This window comes from Saccopteryx leptura, chromosome 5 (genome assembly GCF_036850995.1).
Source record: "Saccopteryx leptura isolate mSacLep1 chromosome 5, mSacLep1_pri_phased_curated, whole genome shotgun sequence".
Lineage (NCBI taxonomy): Eukaryota > Metazoa > Chordata > Mammalia > Chiroptera > Emballonuridae > Saccopteryx > Saccopteryx leptura.
The window spans coordinates 210,591,462-210,611,374 of NC_089507.1; the positions used below are offsets into that span (position 1 = coordinate 210,591,462).

The following is a 19,913-nucleotide window of genomic DNA, read 5'->3' on the forward strand; positions in this document are numbered from 1 at the left end:
AGTACAAAACTGCCTATTGACCCTCTCCACCTAGATGAAATGCCGCCCAGGCATTTCAAACTTACCTTCTCAAAGCCAAACTCTTGATCTGCCCTCTCAATCTGATCCTTCTTCAGGCTTCGCCACTTTAGTCAAGGGCTCTGTCACTTCCTCATACTCAAGAGAAACACCTAAGCGTTACTGCCAATGCCTCAGCACCTTCCACATCCCATCTGACGTCCTTTACTTCTCGTAACTCCCCAAACCACCACCCTGTGTGAGTCACTATTCCTTTGCACCTGGATTGCGACCACAGCCTTCTAACTGGTCCCCACACACCCACTCCCAAGTCCCTTCCAAGCCATGCAGCCAGGGAGGCCTTTCACAAACCCAAATTTGGTATCATTCCCCAGAAGAAAATGGCCTCTCACTATTCTCAAGGTAAAATCCAGATTCACTACTCCTCACTCACCTCTAACCTCTCCCTGCTCCCTCACCTTCACATCTAGGACAAGTGGTTCTTTCCGCCTGAAGCATTTCCCTTGTCACTCTCGCCCTGTACAACTCCTAACTGTCCCTGGTCTCTCAGCCTAAATCCTAGCTTCCCAACACCCTACCTCAGAACCCCATTTATTTTTCATAACTCTTTACCTTTCCCCACAGCATTTTCCGTAATGCAACCTTATATATGGGTTCGATTAAAATCATTAACATAGAGTATTTGACGACTGTTCTCCTCTCCTTCCCCCCCGCCCAAGTGTCCCCCACTAGACTGTCAGCGCCTTGAGGTTAGAACAGTGTGCCAAGGCCACCCGCCATTCTACCCTCTTGCCTTTACCCACTGCACTTACACATAGTAAACGCTCAGGAAATGTGCTTAGTTAGGTTGTAATTGCATACACGACTCATTCGATCCCCGTAACAACCCTGTGAGGTGGGTATTTCATCAGACATAGGGAAGCTGAGAGTCTGGAGAGGCAAGAGGCTCGTCCAAAGTACAGGGCAAGGGGAGGAGTCAGGTCCTAAGCCCTGAGCCTGGATTTTTCCATTCCTGAGCCTTGGCCCATTGGTGCAAGGGCCAGGAAGGGGCCGGCGGACTTTTTGCCGCAGTACACAGGTCATCCGCGTGGACCGGACAAAACAAGAGCTCACCTACAGACACCAAGGTACGCCCCCTCGGCTCTCAAAGGGGTAAAGATCACAATCTGTTGCATATGCATGAGGGGACCATGGGCCCGTGATATGGGGCTGCCCAGGATGCGCCTGATTAAAAAATTTTGAAGCTTGGAGACTTTAGAGCTTATATAGCCCTGAACACGTACGTAGAAAGTCTTCAAAGTGTCACTTGGGGCGGATATAGGGGGAGATATCGAGCGAAGGAGAATCCAATGTGGGTCTTGTAGTTAGGCGTTTATTGTAGACAGCCTAATCCCAGAAGGGGTCCTCAGCCGGCTGGACTAGAAGACGGAGGGGGCGTCTCCCCTGCTTTCTGCGGCTTCCGTGGCGAGCTGAGGTGGAGGCAGGCTGCGACGACAAAGGCGACAGTGGCAGCGGCGCCATGGCAGGGCTCGCAGGTACCGTGGTGTTGGCCTTCTGGGGGCGGGATGAGAGGCCCTCAATGCTTCCGCGCCGCCATGTTGCCCCTTTGGGGTCACCTTAAGCGTCTCCCAGTCCCTCTCTGGGATTTTCCTTCCGCGCTCCCTCGGGCCACCTCTGTCCCATGTCACGTGATTGCCCTGTTTGGCCCCAGCCCGGGCTCGCTGGGTCCCTTCATAGCCTGAGGGAGGGTCACGGGACTCCTGGGTTCTCGTTCCGGCCTCCAAGGTCAGCGTTTGCCTGTCCGCTCCCGGGACGGGGCAGGCAGAGCCGGGGAAGCGTGGGGCTGGGGGGCGCGACCATCCCCTCTTCAGTCCCGGGGCCCATGGCGGGGGACCCAACTTCTGAGAGTCCTGTCACTTTGTCCCCGCCACTTCAGTTGCTTTCTTTTTTTTTTTTTTTTCATGTCAGAGGAGAAAAGGCTCTCCTGTCCCGGACCCCCGCTTTAATGTCTGGGGTGATAGGGCGACTCTCTGCTTTGAGGCTCAGGTGCTTCTTACTCCTTCTAACCCTACATCAAGTCTGGACACCCAGCATACGTGGGGAGTGGCCATCAAGGGCAGCTGGAGGAACGGAATGCCTGGCACACTTATAGCCTGGAAAGAAGAATGGGGGGTGGGGGCAGTTGCTTTCTCCTTACCCCTTCCAAACCTTTCATTTCCTTCCAGGCCTCCGTGTCCCTTTTCAACACTAAATGTTGGGACAGACTGGGTTCCGTCCCAGGAAAGAAATGGTCTTTCTTGTTTATAGGTTTGGATTGTGTTTTATCACTTTCAGGGAACTGGTGTGTTGGGGACAGCTTCTGTTTGCCGTGCCTGACATGGTCCGCCCATCCCCTCCGCCTTCTGGACGGCAACACCAGAGCCAGGACCAAAAACTTCCAGCTTAAGTGCTAATGCCAAGTGTTAGATCTGGTTTGTTTGTTTTAAAATAAGAGATTGATTAATGTCAAGCAAATCTGTTAAAGGATTCGGAGCCCTGGTCAGTTTCCAGTGACCAGATCGATTCCATCTCTGAAATGAGTCTTGTTAGAATTGCTGCCAAAAACAGTTTAACCTTTTATGTGTAATATGCTGTTTCAAAGAGGAATCTGGAAGTCTGGGTTGGGTCATCTTTTTGTTGTTGTTCTCTTATATTTGAAACATATGCATTCCATTGAAACCTGTCACCGTGTGATATACCGAGGACCATGTGTTGCCTGCCGCTCTGACTTCCTGCTCTGGGAATGCTCAGCGATCTGGATCCTGCTGGGGGATGGGCCCTATGGGAGAGGAAAGGGGAAACCGGGAGGGTGAACAGGATCTTTGCCAGAGAAGATGGTGACATGTCTCTGGGGCATATAGAGGAAGTAAGAGGTCACCAGGGAAAAAGACTGTTATTAGATTAACGCTGGCGTGTGTGTGTGTGTGTGTTTGTGTGTGTGTGCGCACGCGCGCGCATGAACGTGTTCATGCACATTTAAATCTCCAGGGGTCAAACTATCTGCAAATTCAGACTCTCGCTTTAGGGTGCTATCTCCTGAATAGATACAAGTTTGAAAATAGATGTCTAGCATGTGGCTCGCAGCAAGCCTTTTCCCTCATCTAACCCACCTGTAATACACTGTCCCTGCCCCACAGCTGAAGCTCAAGACACTTGTCCTTCCTGCCCCTTCTTTCAGTCACAATCCAGATACTCCACAGATGGAGGTAACAGTGTCCCATAGCACCGCTGAAAGTCATGGTGCCTGAACTCCCCTGGAGCTTAACTTCAGTTGGTTAATCTAAGAGAGGAACATCGTCATGGGGCAGTCTCCCGTGTTGCTGCAGTTCCACAAAGCCATTCCAGTCCTCTCACAACTCACCTGCTCTATCGTTGGCCTTGGGGAAGGTGGGTCTTGTGGGAGTGGTAGAGACAGCTTAGGGAAAGGGATGGCCAGCCCTGTGGACTAAGGGCTTTGCAATAAAACTAGTTATTTTCAACTCCTCCCATTGCTTTCTACCAGAATAAAATATTTTAATGGTATCACTGCTGGGCGGGGTGGGGGAGGGGGATGATAAACAAGAGGTGTTTGGACCAGCCTTCTCACACTGGAATAGAAAGTGAAGGCATTCCTGTCTTCTCTGTTGGGACGTGCTTGCTGCCAAGCATGGGGGTTTGGAAATGGGGGACAAAAGGAGGGAGTGAACATTGCATACTAGACCACCATGGCAGCCCTTGCTCGGAATTCTGTCATCTCACCATGCTCTGATCCCTGCTGAGTTATGGGTGGAGGAAGCCCCACAGATGGGCTTTGCCACCAAGATCCTCTGGAAAGCCCTGGTGCTACCAGCAGCCTCCTGCCTTTTACAGGTGGCACAGGAGGCTAGCGGAGGCCTCTGTGTCCAGAGCAAGCAGACCCTTCCGTGCTGCTGCAGCCTGTCTCCCTAAACTCAGCCACCTTAGAACTGGGCTGAGGTTAGAGCATCAGGGGCAGTGGGCACAACGCCCGAAGGCTCTGCAGGGAAGGAAGCTTTCATTGAGAACACGTGTTGAAATATGTTCATGGTTCTGGGGATTCGGCGTGGAAAACCACAGACACTCTAAGTCTTGAGACTTGCCAAGAGCTGGGCTTCAGAAGGGAGGCGTGGGCATTGCCTGCTGATGAGGCAAGAGGAGACCTGCCTTACCTTCCAGCTACGGTAGAAGCTGGAGCCAGCGCCTAAGGAAGATGGAGTCTCAGACTGCACATCCCCATTCCAGTGCTATGAGTCCTGATTGCCATTTTGATAGCAGAATGTTTCTAGTGTGTTAGGGTTCGCTGGGATTTTAGCAGCCCTTTTATAGAGGGGAACTAAGGGTGAAGGTTAAGAAGTGACCTGGCCAGGTTCCCTGGGCTGATGGATGGCAAAGCCAATATTAAAACCGAGGTCTGCACCTTCTGCTCCCATAACTCTTAATTCTCTGATGCTGAACTGAAGTGATCAGTATCTCTAGAGGTGCTGGTGGTTGGTTGAGACACACAAGGTGCTTAGAAGAGGGAGACAGTAGGCTCAGGGGGGCGAGGTGCTTTGTGCTTCAGAGTGTTTATGACAACTGTGACTAAGGGAATTGAGGAAGTGGCAGAAAGATTTATAGCTCTCCAGCTCCCTCCGTTGGTGTTGACCCAGGAACAGGTGTGTGGTGACAGGGACACATAAAGCCACAGACAAGGCTGAACAGACAGCAGGGCCAATTGGTGAGGCAGTCAGCTGACCCCATGTAAAAGGATCCCAAACTCACTGAGGAGTGGGAGAGGGGAGAGAAGTCTGGAGCTGAGCCGCCAACCCACCCACCCACCCAACCTGATGGCAAGGGAGAACTGAGGGCCAGGGACCTGGTAAGCACCCAGAGGGTATGGAGGCTAATGCTAGGAGAAGCAGAGAGCCCAGTACTGGGGAGAGTGAGCCAAAGAAAGAGGTCCCTGGGGGTGGGGGAGGAGACCCTGAAGAGTAGAAAGACCAGGCAGGATGATCCTGGGCAAGGTTATAGGTCCTGGAGGGATGAGCTGGGCCGGGGAGGTGCCACAGCACACTGCTTATCCCACACTCATGTCCCAGCCAGTGCCTGCCCCCACCCTACCCTATACTTATTTCCTGGGGCTCCTCAATGGAAATAGGGCCTGTGCTCTGAAGTCTTGATCCCCCCCTTTGGTCCCTAGTACCCCATTTTGAGAGCCACTCCCATCGATTGCCTGCCAGTGCCCCTTATCCCAGGACAATTGAAGGCACCCACCCCTCTGAGGGGATAGTGGTCCCTTATTCTGAGACCACAAGTGAAGACCTTCTCTTTGGGGAGGGGAATGTCCTTTATCTCAGGACACTATTGAGGTGGAACTGGCTATGTGAGAGTCCCAGTTTATTCCAGTTTTCTTGCCACGTCCTCCTGCCCTCCCTCTCCCAAGTATCGTGCCCACTCCACAATGGGCACATCAGCTCAGTCTTAGAATTCTGTGCGCAGCCGCAATAGAAACCACAAGAGACAACTTTTGGTGCGCCTCCACCGCCCCGCAGGGTTCTGGGACACTGTGCGAGACGGGGGAGGTACTTTTTTTATTTTTTGTAGAGGTGGTCCCTGTCCTCCAGGAGCTTACAATCTAGCTGGGGAAACACAACTAATGCACACTTATACAATCATTACAATTAGCGATTACCACAATATTGACCACAATTGCGTGAGACCAGGGCAAAGATCAGTGAGGGGCTGAGGGCTCGGAGAAGGTGTTTTAGTCAAGTTGGGATTCTTTTACTGGTTGAATACGTCCGAATTAAGTGACACATTTCTTTAGGGTGGGGTGGGCTTGGGAGACAATGAGAGGGGAGGGGGAATCAAGGGAGCAAAAGTAGCCAGGCTGGAATGCACACGCTGGAGGCAAGGGACAGTGCGAGGGCCCCACTCTGCTTTTTAACACTCTTCCTCCCTCACCCACACCCTCCAGTCCTGCCAACTGCGTGCGCCTTGTCTGCTGCTCAGAGATTCAGGGCTTCAACTGGTGATGTTGGAATGTCCATTCTGCTGGCTGGTGTGGTTGTCTGGATCTCTGTGGTGGGGCCTGCTGGTGTGGCCGTGGGGCTGGATGTCGCTGTCCCGACTTGGTCCAGATCAGAATGCCCATGCACAAATCTCAGAGGTCTGCTCCCCCATCCCCCATCCCCCCTCTACCCCGCCCCACAGTGGGGCGGGTGCAAAGGGGGTTGGGGAGGGATCTGGTATTGTCGTCATTGCGGTGCTGCTTCTCCGGAGGCCGGCCAGCCCCTTACTGACCTTGGCAAGTGCTCCTCTGGCGAGAGAGCACAGGGGACCCCCCATTCCTGTGCGGCATTGGCTCCCATCCTGGGCGAGATGCACAGGAGCATCTGGTGGCACGGCCGCCCAGGGGTGGGACTGGGGGCTGGGCCCTCAGTTGGGGGCTCGCCGGCGCTCTCCCAGCACCTGCCGCCCGGTCCTCGACACGGTGTACGCCAGCTTCTGCAGGGAGTATCTGAACACCTGTAGTGAGAGACGCAGGACCTGCCCTTAGAGGCGGGCACCTGCTGCTGGTCTGCAGCGCTGCTGAGCCCGCCCCCGCTCCATGCCCCGCCCTCCTGTCCAACTATGAGGCGGACAGGGGCGCAGTTTGTCCAAGAGTCAGGCAGCTGGATCTTTTCCAGCTGTGCTGAAGGCTGCATGGCGGCAAGCTGATTGGACCTACAACTTATGTATACCTCACTTCTTGCAATGGGCTGGGTCCCTGGAGGATTTCGAAAAGGGTATCCTACCCAGTAAATGCAGCATTCCAGGAACACCTTGAAGGAAATATGCGATTCCTTTGGCAAAGAATTCCTGTAGCAGGAAATTATTCCTGCAAAGAGTGCTTTTAGGGTAAATGATTTTATGGGCAAAGCAATTTCTTCTGATTTTTTTCTTTTTATACAAAACGATTTGCCTCGCTTCTTTTTTAATAAAGTGAATTTGGTTTTATAAGAAGCGCTTTTTTCTCTCTTCCATTTTCCTGCAAAGAGCCTTTTCCTTTCATTGTTTTCCTCAAAGCGCTTTTATCCGATTCATTTTTTTCCTATTAGCTCCTTTGTCTATTTTTTTTTTCTGCAACGCGCTCTTTATCTAACGCAATTTTTCTGCCAAGTGCTTTTGTCTATTTTTCCTGCAATGCGCATTTTTTTTCGAATTCATTTTTTCCCGCGAAAAAATAAATGCTCGGTATTTGTTCGTTTGTTTTTGAGAAGTGCCTTTTTCTAACTTATTTTTGGTCCCAGCCCCGCAAGCACTATGTTTTTTAAAAGAAAATTTCCCCGCAATGCGCAATTTTTTTAAGGCGGAAAACTTTTACTATATGAGTTGTAAATCTCTTTACGCGAAACAGACGTGCCCCGCCTCCCGCCTGGGGTCCAGTCGGTATAGCGGGTTTTTCTTACCACGTTGGTCGCTAAGAGCCTCGTTGTTCGTCGGCGGCTGGCGCCCGCCGCGCCCCAACTCTTTGTTCCCGGCCAGGCGCGGGCGCACCGAGAAGGGTCTGCGCTAAGAGGAGGGCGCAGGGAACGGGTGGGGGCGCACAGTGCCGACCGCGGCACTCGGGTACGCAAGGATCGCGGCAATCAGGATAGGACGGGTCGGGGAAACGGCAATTCCGACGTGGGCTTGCCGGTTCAGGGGCGCGGCATTGGGACCCCTCTCCCACCCAGAACTCGGGCACACTTACCTGCAGCAGCACGCGGAAGATGTACCAGCCGATGATGAGCAGTTCAGCCGAGGCTGCCGCCACTGCCGCCATGGTTCAGAGAGTGGGTGGTTGAGAACGAGTGCTGCCGAAGGCTGCGGGTTTGCCGAGGGCCGCTGGTCTCTCGGAGTCCGCTGTTGGGCGCACTGCCGCAGCAGCGGTTGCCGCGCCTTAAGTACTCGCCCGCCACCCAACTGCGCATGTGCGTTTGGGGGGGTCCATGAAGGAGGGGCGGCCGGGGGCGCTCCTCATTCGCTATGAGAGGAAAAAATAATCCCTCTGCTCTTTCTGCACCGACCTCCGCCTCCTGAGTTTCATCTTAGCCCCTTTCCAGAAGATTCTGCCGTGCCCGCTTTTGAGTTTTAGTGTAAAATGGAAAGAACTGCAACTCTGAGTAGCGCACGGGAGGGGCTGTGCGCCTCTTGGTGCGGGCCTCTCTTTGAGTCCAGTGCCCGGTGCCGTGCCAGAACCCACCTTGGGCACGATGGACACCTAATTTAGAGGGATCATCTACCTCGCAGAGCAAAAAAGGATGCCCTTTCCAGGAGCCTTGGCTTCACTGGCCCCTGCTCAGAACTCGCTTTCTAATACAAGCCAGCGTCCTCTGTTTCACGGAGTCTCTGAGCGTGTATACCTTTCACTGATTCCTTGAGTTCCGCTTCTTACGGTTGCTAGACCTAAGGTGGTGGCGATTCTAAGAATCCTACCACGGTATCGAGATGGGAAAGCGGTAGTCCCCAGGTGTCTACCCTGTGTGGGAGAGATTCAGGAGGGATTGGCGCTTTTGCGCGGAAGGGATGGGATGAGTTCTCCCTTGAGGTGGTCAGAATGCGCTCTGAGATAGTTTGCTTCTGGACAGGTTATTTCAGCCTCTCTTTTCTGCTCTCATCCCGACAAGCCGTGGTAGGCTGTCCGCAGCCAGCGAGGTTCTTTGTACCCGTTGCGCTGGGCGGCCGGAGCGGGTCTGTTACCACTGCCAGAGGGTTGCAGTTGCCGCAGCTTCGTTTCCAGGCGCAGCAGTTAGACCTGAACTGAACGCGGTCTGCAAACGCGGTCTGCGAGTGCGGCCCCGCGCACTGGTGTCCTGCCGCTGCAAAACACCTCTCTCCAGCACGCCGCCTGACAAGGGGCCAACTGGCGTTTGCCCCTATGTGGACTAAAATTTAATTTTGACTTAAAGCTCACAGAGATCAGGTTCTATACAGTGCCAGCAGCAGATGGAGAATGTAAGTGATCTAAGCGAGGTCAGTTTGGACGAAGTAGCATGGTGATATTTTTTCCTTTATTGACTTTCGAAGAAGTTGGCTGGTTTTGGCAAAATGACGCCAGGCTATTTGAAAAGGGCAAGCTCGTCCCAGGCTGCCATCTTAAAACAAAATATTTCCTGGTTCTCCCGCCGCTACAGCTTCCCGAAGCTGGCTAGAATCCACTGCTTGCAATCTGCGCCGGCAGTGCGCCGCTAACTGCCCTAACCCTCTACTGAGCACCTGCTGTGAGACGAACCCTGTGCTAATCCTGTGGGGCACAGCACCGAGCCCATGGCCGGCCGGTGGCAACCACAGGGCGGTATTGTGAGGTCTGGACCCCTTGAGGACGGGCCGCAGCCCCAGGAGGCGATACATGATCTCTGCTGGGCAGGGCCCAGGCAAAGCCAGTCCACTGGTTGGGACCTGCGGGAAGGGCCCTGTGGCCGAGCCCCCAAGTAGCCCAGGGGAGACACCCCAGAAGGCTTGCAAAAATGGTGACTTAAAGAGGAGTAGACTTCCATGGGTGGGCGGGGAGGAAAGGGCATTCACATTTACTGTTGTTAACCATGATCCATTTTCCCAAATAAGTATACATTCTGTTCCTGTTTTTTTTTTTTTTTTTGTCTGTCTGTCTGTCTGTTTTTTGTCTGTTTGTCTGTTGTGTTGACTTTTCTCTTCAGGATCCCTGCTGCCTTGGTGATCCCGGGCTGACAGCCAGAGAGCACAGCGGCTCAGCTCCTGGAGAGTGAGGGTTGAAGAAAGCAGAGGGCAGCCGCCCGCGCCCACTGGCTCCCGTTAGGTCGGTTCCTGCAGCGGTGCCCAGCGGCCTTGGCGAAGGCCCTGCCTGGCAGAGATCATGTATTGCCTCCAGTGGCTGCTGCCCGTCCTCCTCATCCCCAAGCCCCTCAACCCCGCCCTGTGGTTCAGCCACTCCATGTTCATGGGCTTCTACCTGCTCAGCTTCCTCCTGGAGCGGAAGCCTTGCACAATCTGTGCCTTGGTTTTCCTGGCAGCCCTGTTCCTCATCTGCTATAGCTGCTGGGGAAACTGTTTCCTGTACCACTGCTCCGATTCCCCGCTTCCGGAATCGGCACATGACCCCAGCATTGTGGGCACCTAACAGCCTGCCCATTTAGCTTTCCAAGGAAGCAGAAGACGGGAGGGGAGGCATTGACATAGGTCATAAAGCATTGGAGTTTCAAATCCCGCAGCCTGCGGGTGCCACATTCCTGACGGCGCCTTTTTGGCCTGTGATGTTTTATCCTTATAATGTGAATAATAGCACTGACCGGTGCTTTTATTGTAGAGTCCTGTAGCCATGGGTGGTCTTGTGGTTGTGTGTGTTCGGTACCCATCTTGGCCCCAGCTGGCAGGATGGTCACCCCCCTTGCCTCATTCCTGTGAGGAGTCTGCATCTATCCTAGTCAGCCACCCCAGCATGACCTGGGCAGATAACATGCCAAGTCTCATTTTCACCTCTGTGACCCTTCCTTGTCAGTCTCCTCCTTTCCCAGAACGTTCCCAACTTCTCAGTTCCTCTCCTGGTTTCCCTTCAGTTCTCTTCTACCCCTTTTCTTTTAGGGGGAGCATCTGTCCAAAACAGGGCTCATTTTTGCACTTATCTCGAGTTGAAAGAGATTGCTGACGCCCGAGAGCCTCGCTTTTTCATCCATCCTTCCCTGAGCACAGGCTAGACAGAAACATGTCTTGACTGTTGTTCACAAATCTTTAGTATTTTTCCACTTCATTTTTAAGAAAGAAATAACAGATACACGTTGCTCTCTCACCCGGGTCACTTTGCCCTTCCTCCTGCCTTCCTCAGCTGTCCCGAGGGGGGCCCATTGTCTCTCTTGTGCATGCTCTGCAGGATTGAGGTGTAGTGTGTTCACGTAGATCTAGCATTCCCCAGCCGAGTGAGTGGGAGAGTCCTTGTGTGTTTCCTAATTGCCATGATCCCCTTGATAGGTGTTTGGATATATTTTGCTGTGCTGTGTGTGTGTGTGTGTGTGTGTACGTGTACCAATACGTGTGTATATTCCTTTTAAAGAAGCTTTATCGAACGTGTTCTGATTTTGAGGTTTAGCAATAGCTAGCGATAGTAGGTGCCGCTACAGTTTTTATTTAGCATGGGGATTGCAGAGTGACCAGCACACTGGACTCCGAAGTGGTTCAGACAAGACAGAAGTGAGCAGTGGCGATCGTCCTCACGGCAGGAGCTCCTTCAGTCCTGCACAGAGACCGGACATCCTGAAGAATACACGGGAAGACTTTGTGACTGTCACTTGCTTTTTTCTGTTCCTGCGCTTCTGTAACAAGTATTGGCAAACGAGACTTTCTCCTGGCCCCTGCCCACTGGGGATCAGCGTGGTTGTCCCTCCAGTCTCAACCGTCCGTCTTTCTCTTGCCCAAGTGGGGAGGGAGGGGCCAGGCAGAGGACGGAACTGGAGGCAGTCCATCTAGGGAATGGGACCGTGAGGCCACACTTGTGGAACATTGGGACTACTATTCTGGAGCTTTTATTTCTGGTGTGTTCGTTGCACAGCTGTTTGAAATGTTTAATAAAGCTTTATAAACTTTACTTTGTGGTTTTATGTGGCTGAATTCCATTTGGGTTGTGGTGTTGGGTTTCTGAGTTGGTGGGGGGCAGGGGGCACAGAGGGTCTGAGTCCTTGGCGCCAGAGTACCCTAGCCCGAAAATTTGATCTGCTCTCTGGGGAGCAGATGGTGGGGCTGGGGGAGGAGGGGCAGGCTGGGCAGCAAACAGGAGGGAGTCGGAAAGTTTTCAGAGATGAGACATTTGCGTTTCTCAGCTCCCATGGCTTCTCGCCTGAAACTTGTTTCCCTCCATAGGAGATTCGAGTAACTGATCCCTTGACAAACAACTTAAGACAGCTGGAGCTCTAATCATCAAGGATTTTTTATGGTGCTGCTTTTGAAGTAAAAATAAAGCGAAGCCCCTTATGGCATCTGAAATGGAAAAATAAATAAGGCTGGCCATCCAACCAGGGGGCTCAGGGCTTCAGGCCTAAGGCAGCGACTAGAAGTGAGACAGCGCTGCAGTTGAGTGTCCTTGATGTGTGTGCTCTCCCGGGGCTGTGACCTTTGAGACCAAACAGGGTGGCTGGTCAGGGCCCCGTGCTGGGCGTTCGCCTCAATCTCTAGAAGCTGTAAGAGGAGCACTGCCTGTCCGAGGCACCGAGCTGTTGAGGGTGTACTGAGACCACAGTTGGGAAAGGTCTGTGGTCATTTTACACTTGACCAAGATTTTTCATTTCTTGCTATAGTTTTGTGTAGCTTTCTCCCATCCTTTTCAACCTCCCTGTTTTCAGTTTTTTGTGTTTTATTCCCAATGTTATCAGTGCTTTCTCTTGATCAAACCTTGCCCACGATTTGTCCATTTTAAAGGTATTTTCAAAGAAGTAAACTTTTGTTGGTTACATCTGTTGAATATCTTTCCTTTCTGATTCTCCAATGCTTTTCTCTCTGAATTCTGGGTTTCTGGATTTATTTCGTGGCTCTTGACAAGCTGAGAAGTCAGACACGTGGGAAGGATGGTTTCTTCAGCAAACATTGAGCCCCTGTACTATGCTGGCTGGGGATTTCAGGGGCAAGACCTAGGCCTGACTCTACAAGACCACATGATTCTAGCCTAGTGGGAAGACTTAAGAAAATAGACAATTGCAAATTCCAAAAGCAAAACAAACAAACAGAAAAGGCTTTTGTGGCCCCACTCTCCTGTGGAGGCACCTGGATGATGAATGAAGCCAAGATTATTGCTTATTTTGCTCACCCTCAGAAACCTGCTTTTTGTCGTAGGTCAAGCCTGCTTAGGAATCACAAACAAACCTCCCTCTGAAAGCGTTCCGACCCCTCCTAGCAGGGCGCCCGCAGCCCACTCCTTCCCGAGGCGACCGCCATCTCGGCCCTCCGCCTGCCCAGCACTGCTGCCCACCCAATCGAGGTGGCGCCCAAAGCACCTTCCCCCTCTCCCCAAAACACCTCCCAGGAAAACGGAAAGTCGGCACTTCTTCTGGAAAAGAGCCAGTCTCTGGGCTCCTAGTGTGACGTGGTGACGGCGAAACCTCACGAGGCCCAGGTCTAGGCTTCTTTAGGAACTAGTCTGTGTCCCACTCTGGCCCTCAGTTTCCTTCTAGGTAAAGTGTGGTCTTTGGAGCACACACAATCTTCCTAGCCCTAATACACAGGGAATCCATTCTCCTAGGATCTTAGGATCCTCCCGGATACATTTGAGGAAGGTGACTAAGCTCTGGGAAGGTGGCAGTGTCCTTGCTGGACAGCCTGCATATGCTTTATGCTTTTGTCACTACCATGTGAGCCCAAGTATGCCTCTGTCAAGAAGCCTTCCTGGACTTTATCCCTCTCCCCAGAGATCCACTTGCCTAGAGCACTTTCCTCAGCCCTTTGTTTAGTGCAGGGGTCTCAAACTCAACTCAGCATGTGGGCCACAGAGCAAGATCACAGCCCTTCGGCGGGCCGCACTAGGTCTACAAAAGGCAACTGTTACGCAACACTTTTCTCACTGCAGTTGAAAACAAAAAAAAATCAGTACAACAAGCACAATCATACATACAGTTTACTCAGTGTCACAAAACGACCAGAAACTGTAGTTCGCATCACAACTGCTGTTAACTAAGCTAATATCTAGCTAGGATGCTAGAGAAATGAAAAATACAAGTAGGCCCCTAGGCTTACTTAATTTTATCCAAAATATTTTGAACTTCGTGGATTAGTCTGCGGGCCGCACAAAATTGTTCGGCGGGCCACGAGTTTGAGACCCCTGGTTTAGTGCTATTGTCAGTGCTGGGCAACTTCCTCTTCTGTAGTGACTGGACTTCTCCTGTCTCCCCAGGGGGCCTGAATTCTTATTCAGCCAGCAGGTCCTGGTCAGAATCCCATGCAGGAATAGGCCTTGGGGCCACAGAGTGGACAGTCCATGTCACCACGGAGTCATCCAGGCCAAATGGGAAAGGCGTTGACCTTGGATAGATACTCTCACATATAGATAGATAGATAGATAGATAGATAATCTCACATTTATATATATATATAAAATCTCACATTTATATATAGATAGATAATCTCACATTTATATATAGATAGATAATCTCACATTTATATAGATAGGTAATCTCACAGTTATATATATATATAAAATCTCACATTTATATATAGATAGATAATCTCACATTTATATAGATAGATAATCTCACATTTATATAGATAGATAATCTCACATTTATATATATATATAAAATCTCACATTTATAGATAGATAATCTCACATTTATATAGATAGATAATCTCACATTTATATAGATAGATAATCTCACATTTATATATATATATAAAATCTCACATTTATAGATAGATAGATAATCTCACATTTATATAGATAGATAATCTCACATTTATATAGATAGGTAATCTCACAGTTATATATATATAACACGATGGCTTGTGTCAGGTGCCGTAAGAGGAGTCTAAAGGGATCTGCTGTGGGCTGGAAGGACTGCAGTTCAGGCTGACCCCCAAGGACAAGTGTGGATGTTTGAGCAGTGAAATAATAAATGGCATGTTCTTTGCCAGCACTTGGTCAGGCATCTCTGTTCACAGCTAGAGAGACCGGGCCGGAAATAAAATGAAGGATCACCAGTACGTGGCTACCATACAGTCAACCCCATCAGAACCCAAAAAGCCTTTTTGGCTTAGCGATCAGTCTATTTAAAGCTAGAGGGCTGTGTTGGGAGATTCAGAGGGGGGTCTACGGCTGACGTGGCCTCAGACCCCAAAGCTCAGTGCCAAGAACTTCAGGCTGCAGTTGACCGGACCCATCACAAACCAGGATGTGACGGGAATAAAGGGTGGCCTAGTCAGAGCAGCATTCAGGCGGGGGTCTTGCACCAGTGAGCAGGGAGCATTTGAGAAGTGGAAGCAGCAGGGCCGTCAAGGCCACTGCCCTGGCTGGGCCATCGGGGACGGAGGGAAGTGGCTCTAAGGAGTGGTGCTGGGTGAGGTGGGAAGGCAGGGGAAGGTAGGCTGGGGACGGAGGAGGACAGGGGAAGATGACAGAAGGGACGCTGACTCCCACCCACAATAGCTGCAGGAAAGGAGGCAGGAGGAAGGCTGAAGCCAGTCTCCCGGCATCGGCATCGGCATCAGGAGCAGGCTCAGCCCTCCACCCGATACCCGCTCCGGAAGGAGTGAGAGCGTCACCACTCTGGAAAGAGGGGAGAACTAAGACCTGTGCCCTCGGCACCTGTTGGAAGCTGACCCTGAGAGGGGCTTATCTGATGTCAGCCCGGCCCCTCCCTGCCCGGTGTCTTCCCAAACGCCAGAGGAGGGGCGAGTTCAGTCTGCCAGGCTTCTGAGGGAGAATTCCGATCTTGAGAAGAACTTTGATTATATAGAGCGAGCGAGCTCAAGGTGTGAAGGGAAGAAGCTGGCTAAGCAGCAGCTAGAGGCTTCCGAGAGAAGTCTTTGGTCTCTCTTTGGGCTGGCAGGACTCAAACAGTGGGTTGGGGTGGACTTGGGGAACGGTTTAGGATTGATGAACCTTGAAAGGAAAGGCCTATGGGAATCTCAGGCCCTATGACCTTGCTTTTGTGTCTGCACCCCACCCCAGCCTCAGTTTCCTCACTTTTAACGTGGGTATCCTAACATCCACTATAGCCTGTGTAAAGCCAGAAGCCAGGGCCAGGGCCACCATCAGAGCAGCCCAGCCCATGCAGGTTCGCATTGGATTCAGACAGTCGGTAAAGAAACAACGGAGCCACAAACTGCTGGGCCATAGTCTTTAATTCTAGCTTGCACCCGGCGGGCAAGTAAAAAACACACACTGGGCTCCAAAACCCACTCACATTCAGTGCTCACAAAGCCACTGCCTTATCCAAGTTTCCTAGAATCAAAGGTTTCTAGCTCACCAGACTTATTCACCTCTGTTCCCCATCTCCTTCCTTATCCCAGATACAAACTCTACACAAACTGGCATCTCACTCAGCACTCCGCCATCTTGGCTGCTTCTCCTGGCCTACTCCACGTGGCCTCCTTCTGCTCTCTGCTCTGCTCTCTCCTCTAATGATAATCTCAGGAACCAAGAGCGCAAGCTCTCATTCTGCCCCCATTTTATAGTGTAGATTCCAAACCTTTAATCCAATATACAAAATAGGGAAGTCTCTAATACAAAGACACTTCTCTGAGGCATGATTGGATTGTACCGCCCCACATCAAAACGGGTGGGAAAGGCTTAATCCCAAAACCAAGCACCAGGCTACAAGGATTCCACCTGCCCACAGAGACACATTAATATCACCTGGGCAATGGCCTCCTCGTGGGCAGCGCCGTCTTTAACAAAGTGAGCATAATATATTTTATCTGCCCAACAGCCTGGTTCAAGGAAAAGGCTTCACAGTGTTACTTGGCTTCTCTCTTCCTCCCTTCTCTGGCACCCCAGCACCACTATGGATTCCTCCCCACCCCCCAGAGAGCAGTCACTGCCTGCCCAGCCTTTTCCCCCTGAGGAGCCCGTGCAGGGATACGTCCTTGTGCCCTGTTGGATACGGCTGCACGGGACCCTTCTCCACAGATGGGTCCTTGGAGTGCTTCTGGCCTCTCACCTCTTTTCCCGGACAGTTTGTGGAAAGTCTGCAGTTGCATACATCACCACTTCTCCCAAAGCTAAACCGTCCACCGAGTCCCTGCCCCCATGCTGGTAGTGGTAGCCCTGGGCAGGGGTGGGGAGAAGCAGGGAGCTGGGGCCCTGGACTCGTCCTCACCCACTTCCCATGGGACCTTCCTCTGCTCTGCTTTCTCTTCCTGGGCTTCTGTTTGCCCATCGCTGCTTTGAGGAGGGTGCTAGACCAGGAAGTCTTCAACCACCAAAGCCACCTTCTGTGCAACGTCAGTGAACTTTACCCTTGTTAGTTCAGTCTTAGAGATATTGCTTGAAAGAAAGTGTATTAAAGTAAGCAAGTGTTTAATCAAAGGACTTTTTGTGTTAAAGAATAAGCGTTACCTCTCCTGAGTACTGAACAGTCAAGAATCTTAGCTTCGAGCCAAGGCACACTTGGAAGGCTCTCTGAGGGAGGAAGACAGACCGCCCTTCAGTGGTTCCTGTGGCCTGTGGCCCCACATTCTTAGCTTGGCCATCAAGCCCCTGCAATCCTGGAGGGTGGGGCTTGGTCTTTGTCCCTTGACCCAGGTATAGTACCTCCCTGACCAAGCCTGGCACAGACCCTGCTGGGTGTCCAGCCAGGGAGTAGATGGACAGGCAGCCCAATCAGTCATTCTCTAGACTCCTGAAGAAATTAGGTGACCCAGTCTTTGCTAGAAGTAACGGAACTGAGTTTATCTCCCAAGTCTCCTCCTGCAAACTCTGAAGTGACGATATTTTCCAGCCTCCAGACTCCTATTTTATGCACAAATGTGACAGACACGAGCCTCCCACAAAGATAAGAGAGAAGAACTCTAAGAGGCTCCATGGCGTGGTGTGCTCTCTGTGACAACAGGTGGCCCTGGGCCACCTCCCCTCGCTGGAGCTCAGTTTCCCGGCTTGTAAAGTGAGCTGGTTGGACTAGATTATCCTTGAGTTCCTTTCTAGCTCCGTCCAGCATCACCCTCCGATGCCCTGGTGCCGAGGGCAGTGATTGGGCAGGGGCATGATGGCCCTGGCTCTGGGTCAAGTTCGTGTCCTGGAGCACGAGGAATGGCGGCGATGGCTGCAGGCCCCCGGACGATGAGCTGGCTGAGAGCTGTCTCTGCTGATGGGGGAATGCCCAGCAGAGTCTGGATGCAGGTAAGGGGTGGGGTTGGGCTCTTCGCCTCTTACTGTCCCTGAGTCATGTTTCTTTGCAGAGGCCTCCAGGACGGGTCAGTACCAACTAGATTCAGCCATTCCTACTGGCAGAGGCAGTGGCCATTTTCCACGTACTGCCCTGGCAGGGCCTCCAGAAAGGCTTTCTGCTGCCACTGCTTCAAGGCCCCCCTGTGCCGCATTGCCACACCTTCCCAAAGCCTCGCAGTGTCTGTCCGGTGGCCTGTGCTCCAGGAGGCTGCAGCCCGCGGCCAGCCACAGTCAGGATTGGCTTCGCTGAGTCAGAGCATGAGAGGAGGGCCTGCCCCAAACTGGGGCTCTGACCGTCGAAACAATAATCATAAGTTACCTCCAGCCTCACCTCGGAACACACGCCCACATTTAAAAACGATTTTAAAAGGTCAGTAGGGACCTAGCTGCACATCCATTAAAAACCGGGGAGGAAAGGAATCGGATAGTTGGCAAGTGTCTGAATAGGGGGCTGCCCACTAAGCTGAAAAGCGACAAAATGACGTCAGAAAAGCAACGGCCAGCCAATCTGACTACTTCAATACTATTTACAAAGTCAAACAGTATCACCGACAACCAAAAGCAGAATGGGAAAACGATGTGTAGATCCATAATGTTTAAAAACCTTAACAGTAACAATGAAACGAATAAGTATGTAATTCACCGGAACAGAGTCTACAGAAGAGGAAATAAAATTGACTAAAAATTTTTTTGAAAAAAAATATTCAATTTCATTAATGACTGCTAAAGACCAACAATGAAAAGCAATAATAAGAAAATAAAAGTTTTTTTTTTTGTTTTTTTTTTTTTTTTTCTTTTTTCTGAAGCTGGAAACAGGGCGAGACAGTCAGACAGACTCCCGCATGCGCCCGACCGGGATCCACCCGGCACGCCCACCAGGGGCTGTGCTCTGCCCCCCAGGGGGCGATGCTCTGCCCATCCTGGGCGTCGCCATATTGCGACCAGAGCCACTCTAGCGCCTGAGGCAGAGGCCACAGAGCCATGCCCAGCGCCCGGGCCATCTTTGCTCCAATGGAGCCTTGGCTGCGGGAGGGGAAGAGAGAGACAGAGAGGAAGGCGCGGCGGAGGGGTGGAGAAGCAAATGGGCGCTTCTCCTATGTGCCCTGGCCGGGAATCGAACCCGGGTCCTCCGCACGCTAGGCCGACGCTCTACCTCTGAGCCAACCGGCCAGGGCTATAAAAGTTTTTTTTACCAACAAATTAGGAAGAAGAGTTGAAGGCAGCCCGTGTCGGTGAGGAGACACTGGGACAGGCACTGGTACCGGCGCTGAGGCGAGTGTGCGTTGGCGTAAACTTTTTGGAAAGTAAGTAAGATGATAGTTGAAGAGAAGGAGAAATGACAGTTTCAAGAAATGGCAAGGAAGGAGAAATGACAGTTTCAAGAAATGGCAAGTGGCCTATATGTTTATACATCCATTGAACATCTTGGTGGCGGCAGGCATGGTGCTCAGTATTAAGATATGAAGATAAGATGTGGTGCCTGCTCTTGGGCATATAGTCAAAGAGGTGAGAGAGACACAGACACTCAAATGATATATAGTAAGATGGTCAGAGCCTGACCGGGGGTGGCGCAGTGGTGGATAGAGCATCGGATTGGGACGCAGTGGACCCAGGTTCGAAACCCTGAGTTCCCTGGCTTGAGCGTGAGCTCATCTGGCTTGAGCATGAATACTGGGTCGCTGGCTTGAGTGCAGGACTATAGACATGACACCATGGTCATAACACCATGGTCGCTGGCTTGAGCCCAAGGTTGCTGGCTCGAGTGAGTGGCCACTCGCTCTGCGGTAGCCCCACAGTCAAGGCACATATGAGAAAGCAATCAATGAACAACTAAGGAGCCACAACGAGGAACTGATGCTTCTCATCTCTCTCTCCCTGTCTGTCTGTCCCTATCTGTTTCTTTCTCTGGCTCTATGTCCAAAACAAAAAAAAAGAAGATGGTATGCTTGGGACAGGGGCAAAGCACGGAGCTGCTGCTGCGGGTGGTGCGAGTGTGAAGTTTTGTGGGAGCGGCCAGGGG

The 19,913-nt window shown here is 51.7% G+C and overlaps 2 protein-coding genes across 5 annotated transcripts; one reads left to right on the top strand and one right to left on the bottom strand.

Annotated features, from left to right (window-relative positions):
• Positions 1-1,411: 1,411 nt before the first annotated feature.
• BLCAP (BLCAP apoptosis inducing factor) lies at positions 1,412-11,611 on the top strand. Its single transcript, XM_066387854.1, has 2 exons — positions 1,412-1,553; positions 9,714-11,611. Exon 2 carries the CDS (start codon positions 9,890-9,892, stop codon positions 10,151-10,153), a length of 264 nt encoding a protein of 87 aa, XP_066243951.1. The 5' UTR covers positions 1,412-1,553; positions 9,714-9,889; the 3' UTR covers positions 10,154-11,611.
• Positions 5,559-9,700, bottom strand: NNAT (neuronatin). 4 transcript variants are annotated; one of them, XM_066387853.1, is made up of 3 exons: positions 7,769-9,690; positions 6,782-6,857; positions 5,559-6,561 (listed from the first exon to the last, which is right to left on the bottom strand). In XM_066387853.1, the coding sequence occupies exons 1-3, from the start codon at positions 7,838-7,840 to the stop codon at positions 6,329-6,331; spliced, it is 381 nt and encodes a 126-aa protein (XP_066243950.1). In that variant the 5' UTR covers positions 7,841-9,690; the 3' UTR covers positions 5,559-6,328. The 4 variants fall into 4 exon arrangements, with proteins under 4 accessions (XP_066243950.1, XP_066243947.1, XP_066243948.1 ...); XM_066387850.1 differs by lacking the exon at positions 6,782-6,857 and adding an exon at positions 7,485-7,587; XM_066387851.1 differs by having other exon boundaries at positions 6,343-6,561; positions 6,777-6,857; positions 7,769-9,700.
• Positions 11,612-19,913: the final 8,302 nt, after the last annotated feature.

What these genes read in the sequence shown, in the direction of transcription:
- NNAT (XM_066387850.1), bottom strand. Translation starts at nt 7,840, where the DNA reads ATGGCGGCAGTGGCGGCAGCCTCGGCTGAACTGCTCATCATCGGCTGG. An exon ending in TCTTCCGCGTGCTGCTGCAG is followed by an intron (nt 7,588 to 7,768) that starts GTAAGTGTGCCC and finishes CCCTCCTCTTAG; the next exon opens with CGCAGACCCTTCTCGGTGCG. An exon ending in GGCTCTTAGCGACCAACGTG is followed by an intron (nt 6,562 to 7,484) that starts GTAAGAAAAACC and finishes CTCTCACTACAG; the next exon opens with GTGTTCAGATACTCCCTGCA.
- BLCAP (XM_066387854.1), top strand. Translation starts at nt 9,890, where the DNA reads ATGTATTGCCTCCAGTGGCTGCTGCCCGTCCTCCTCATCCCCAAGCCC.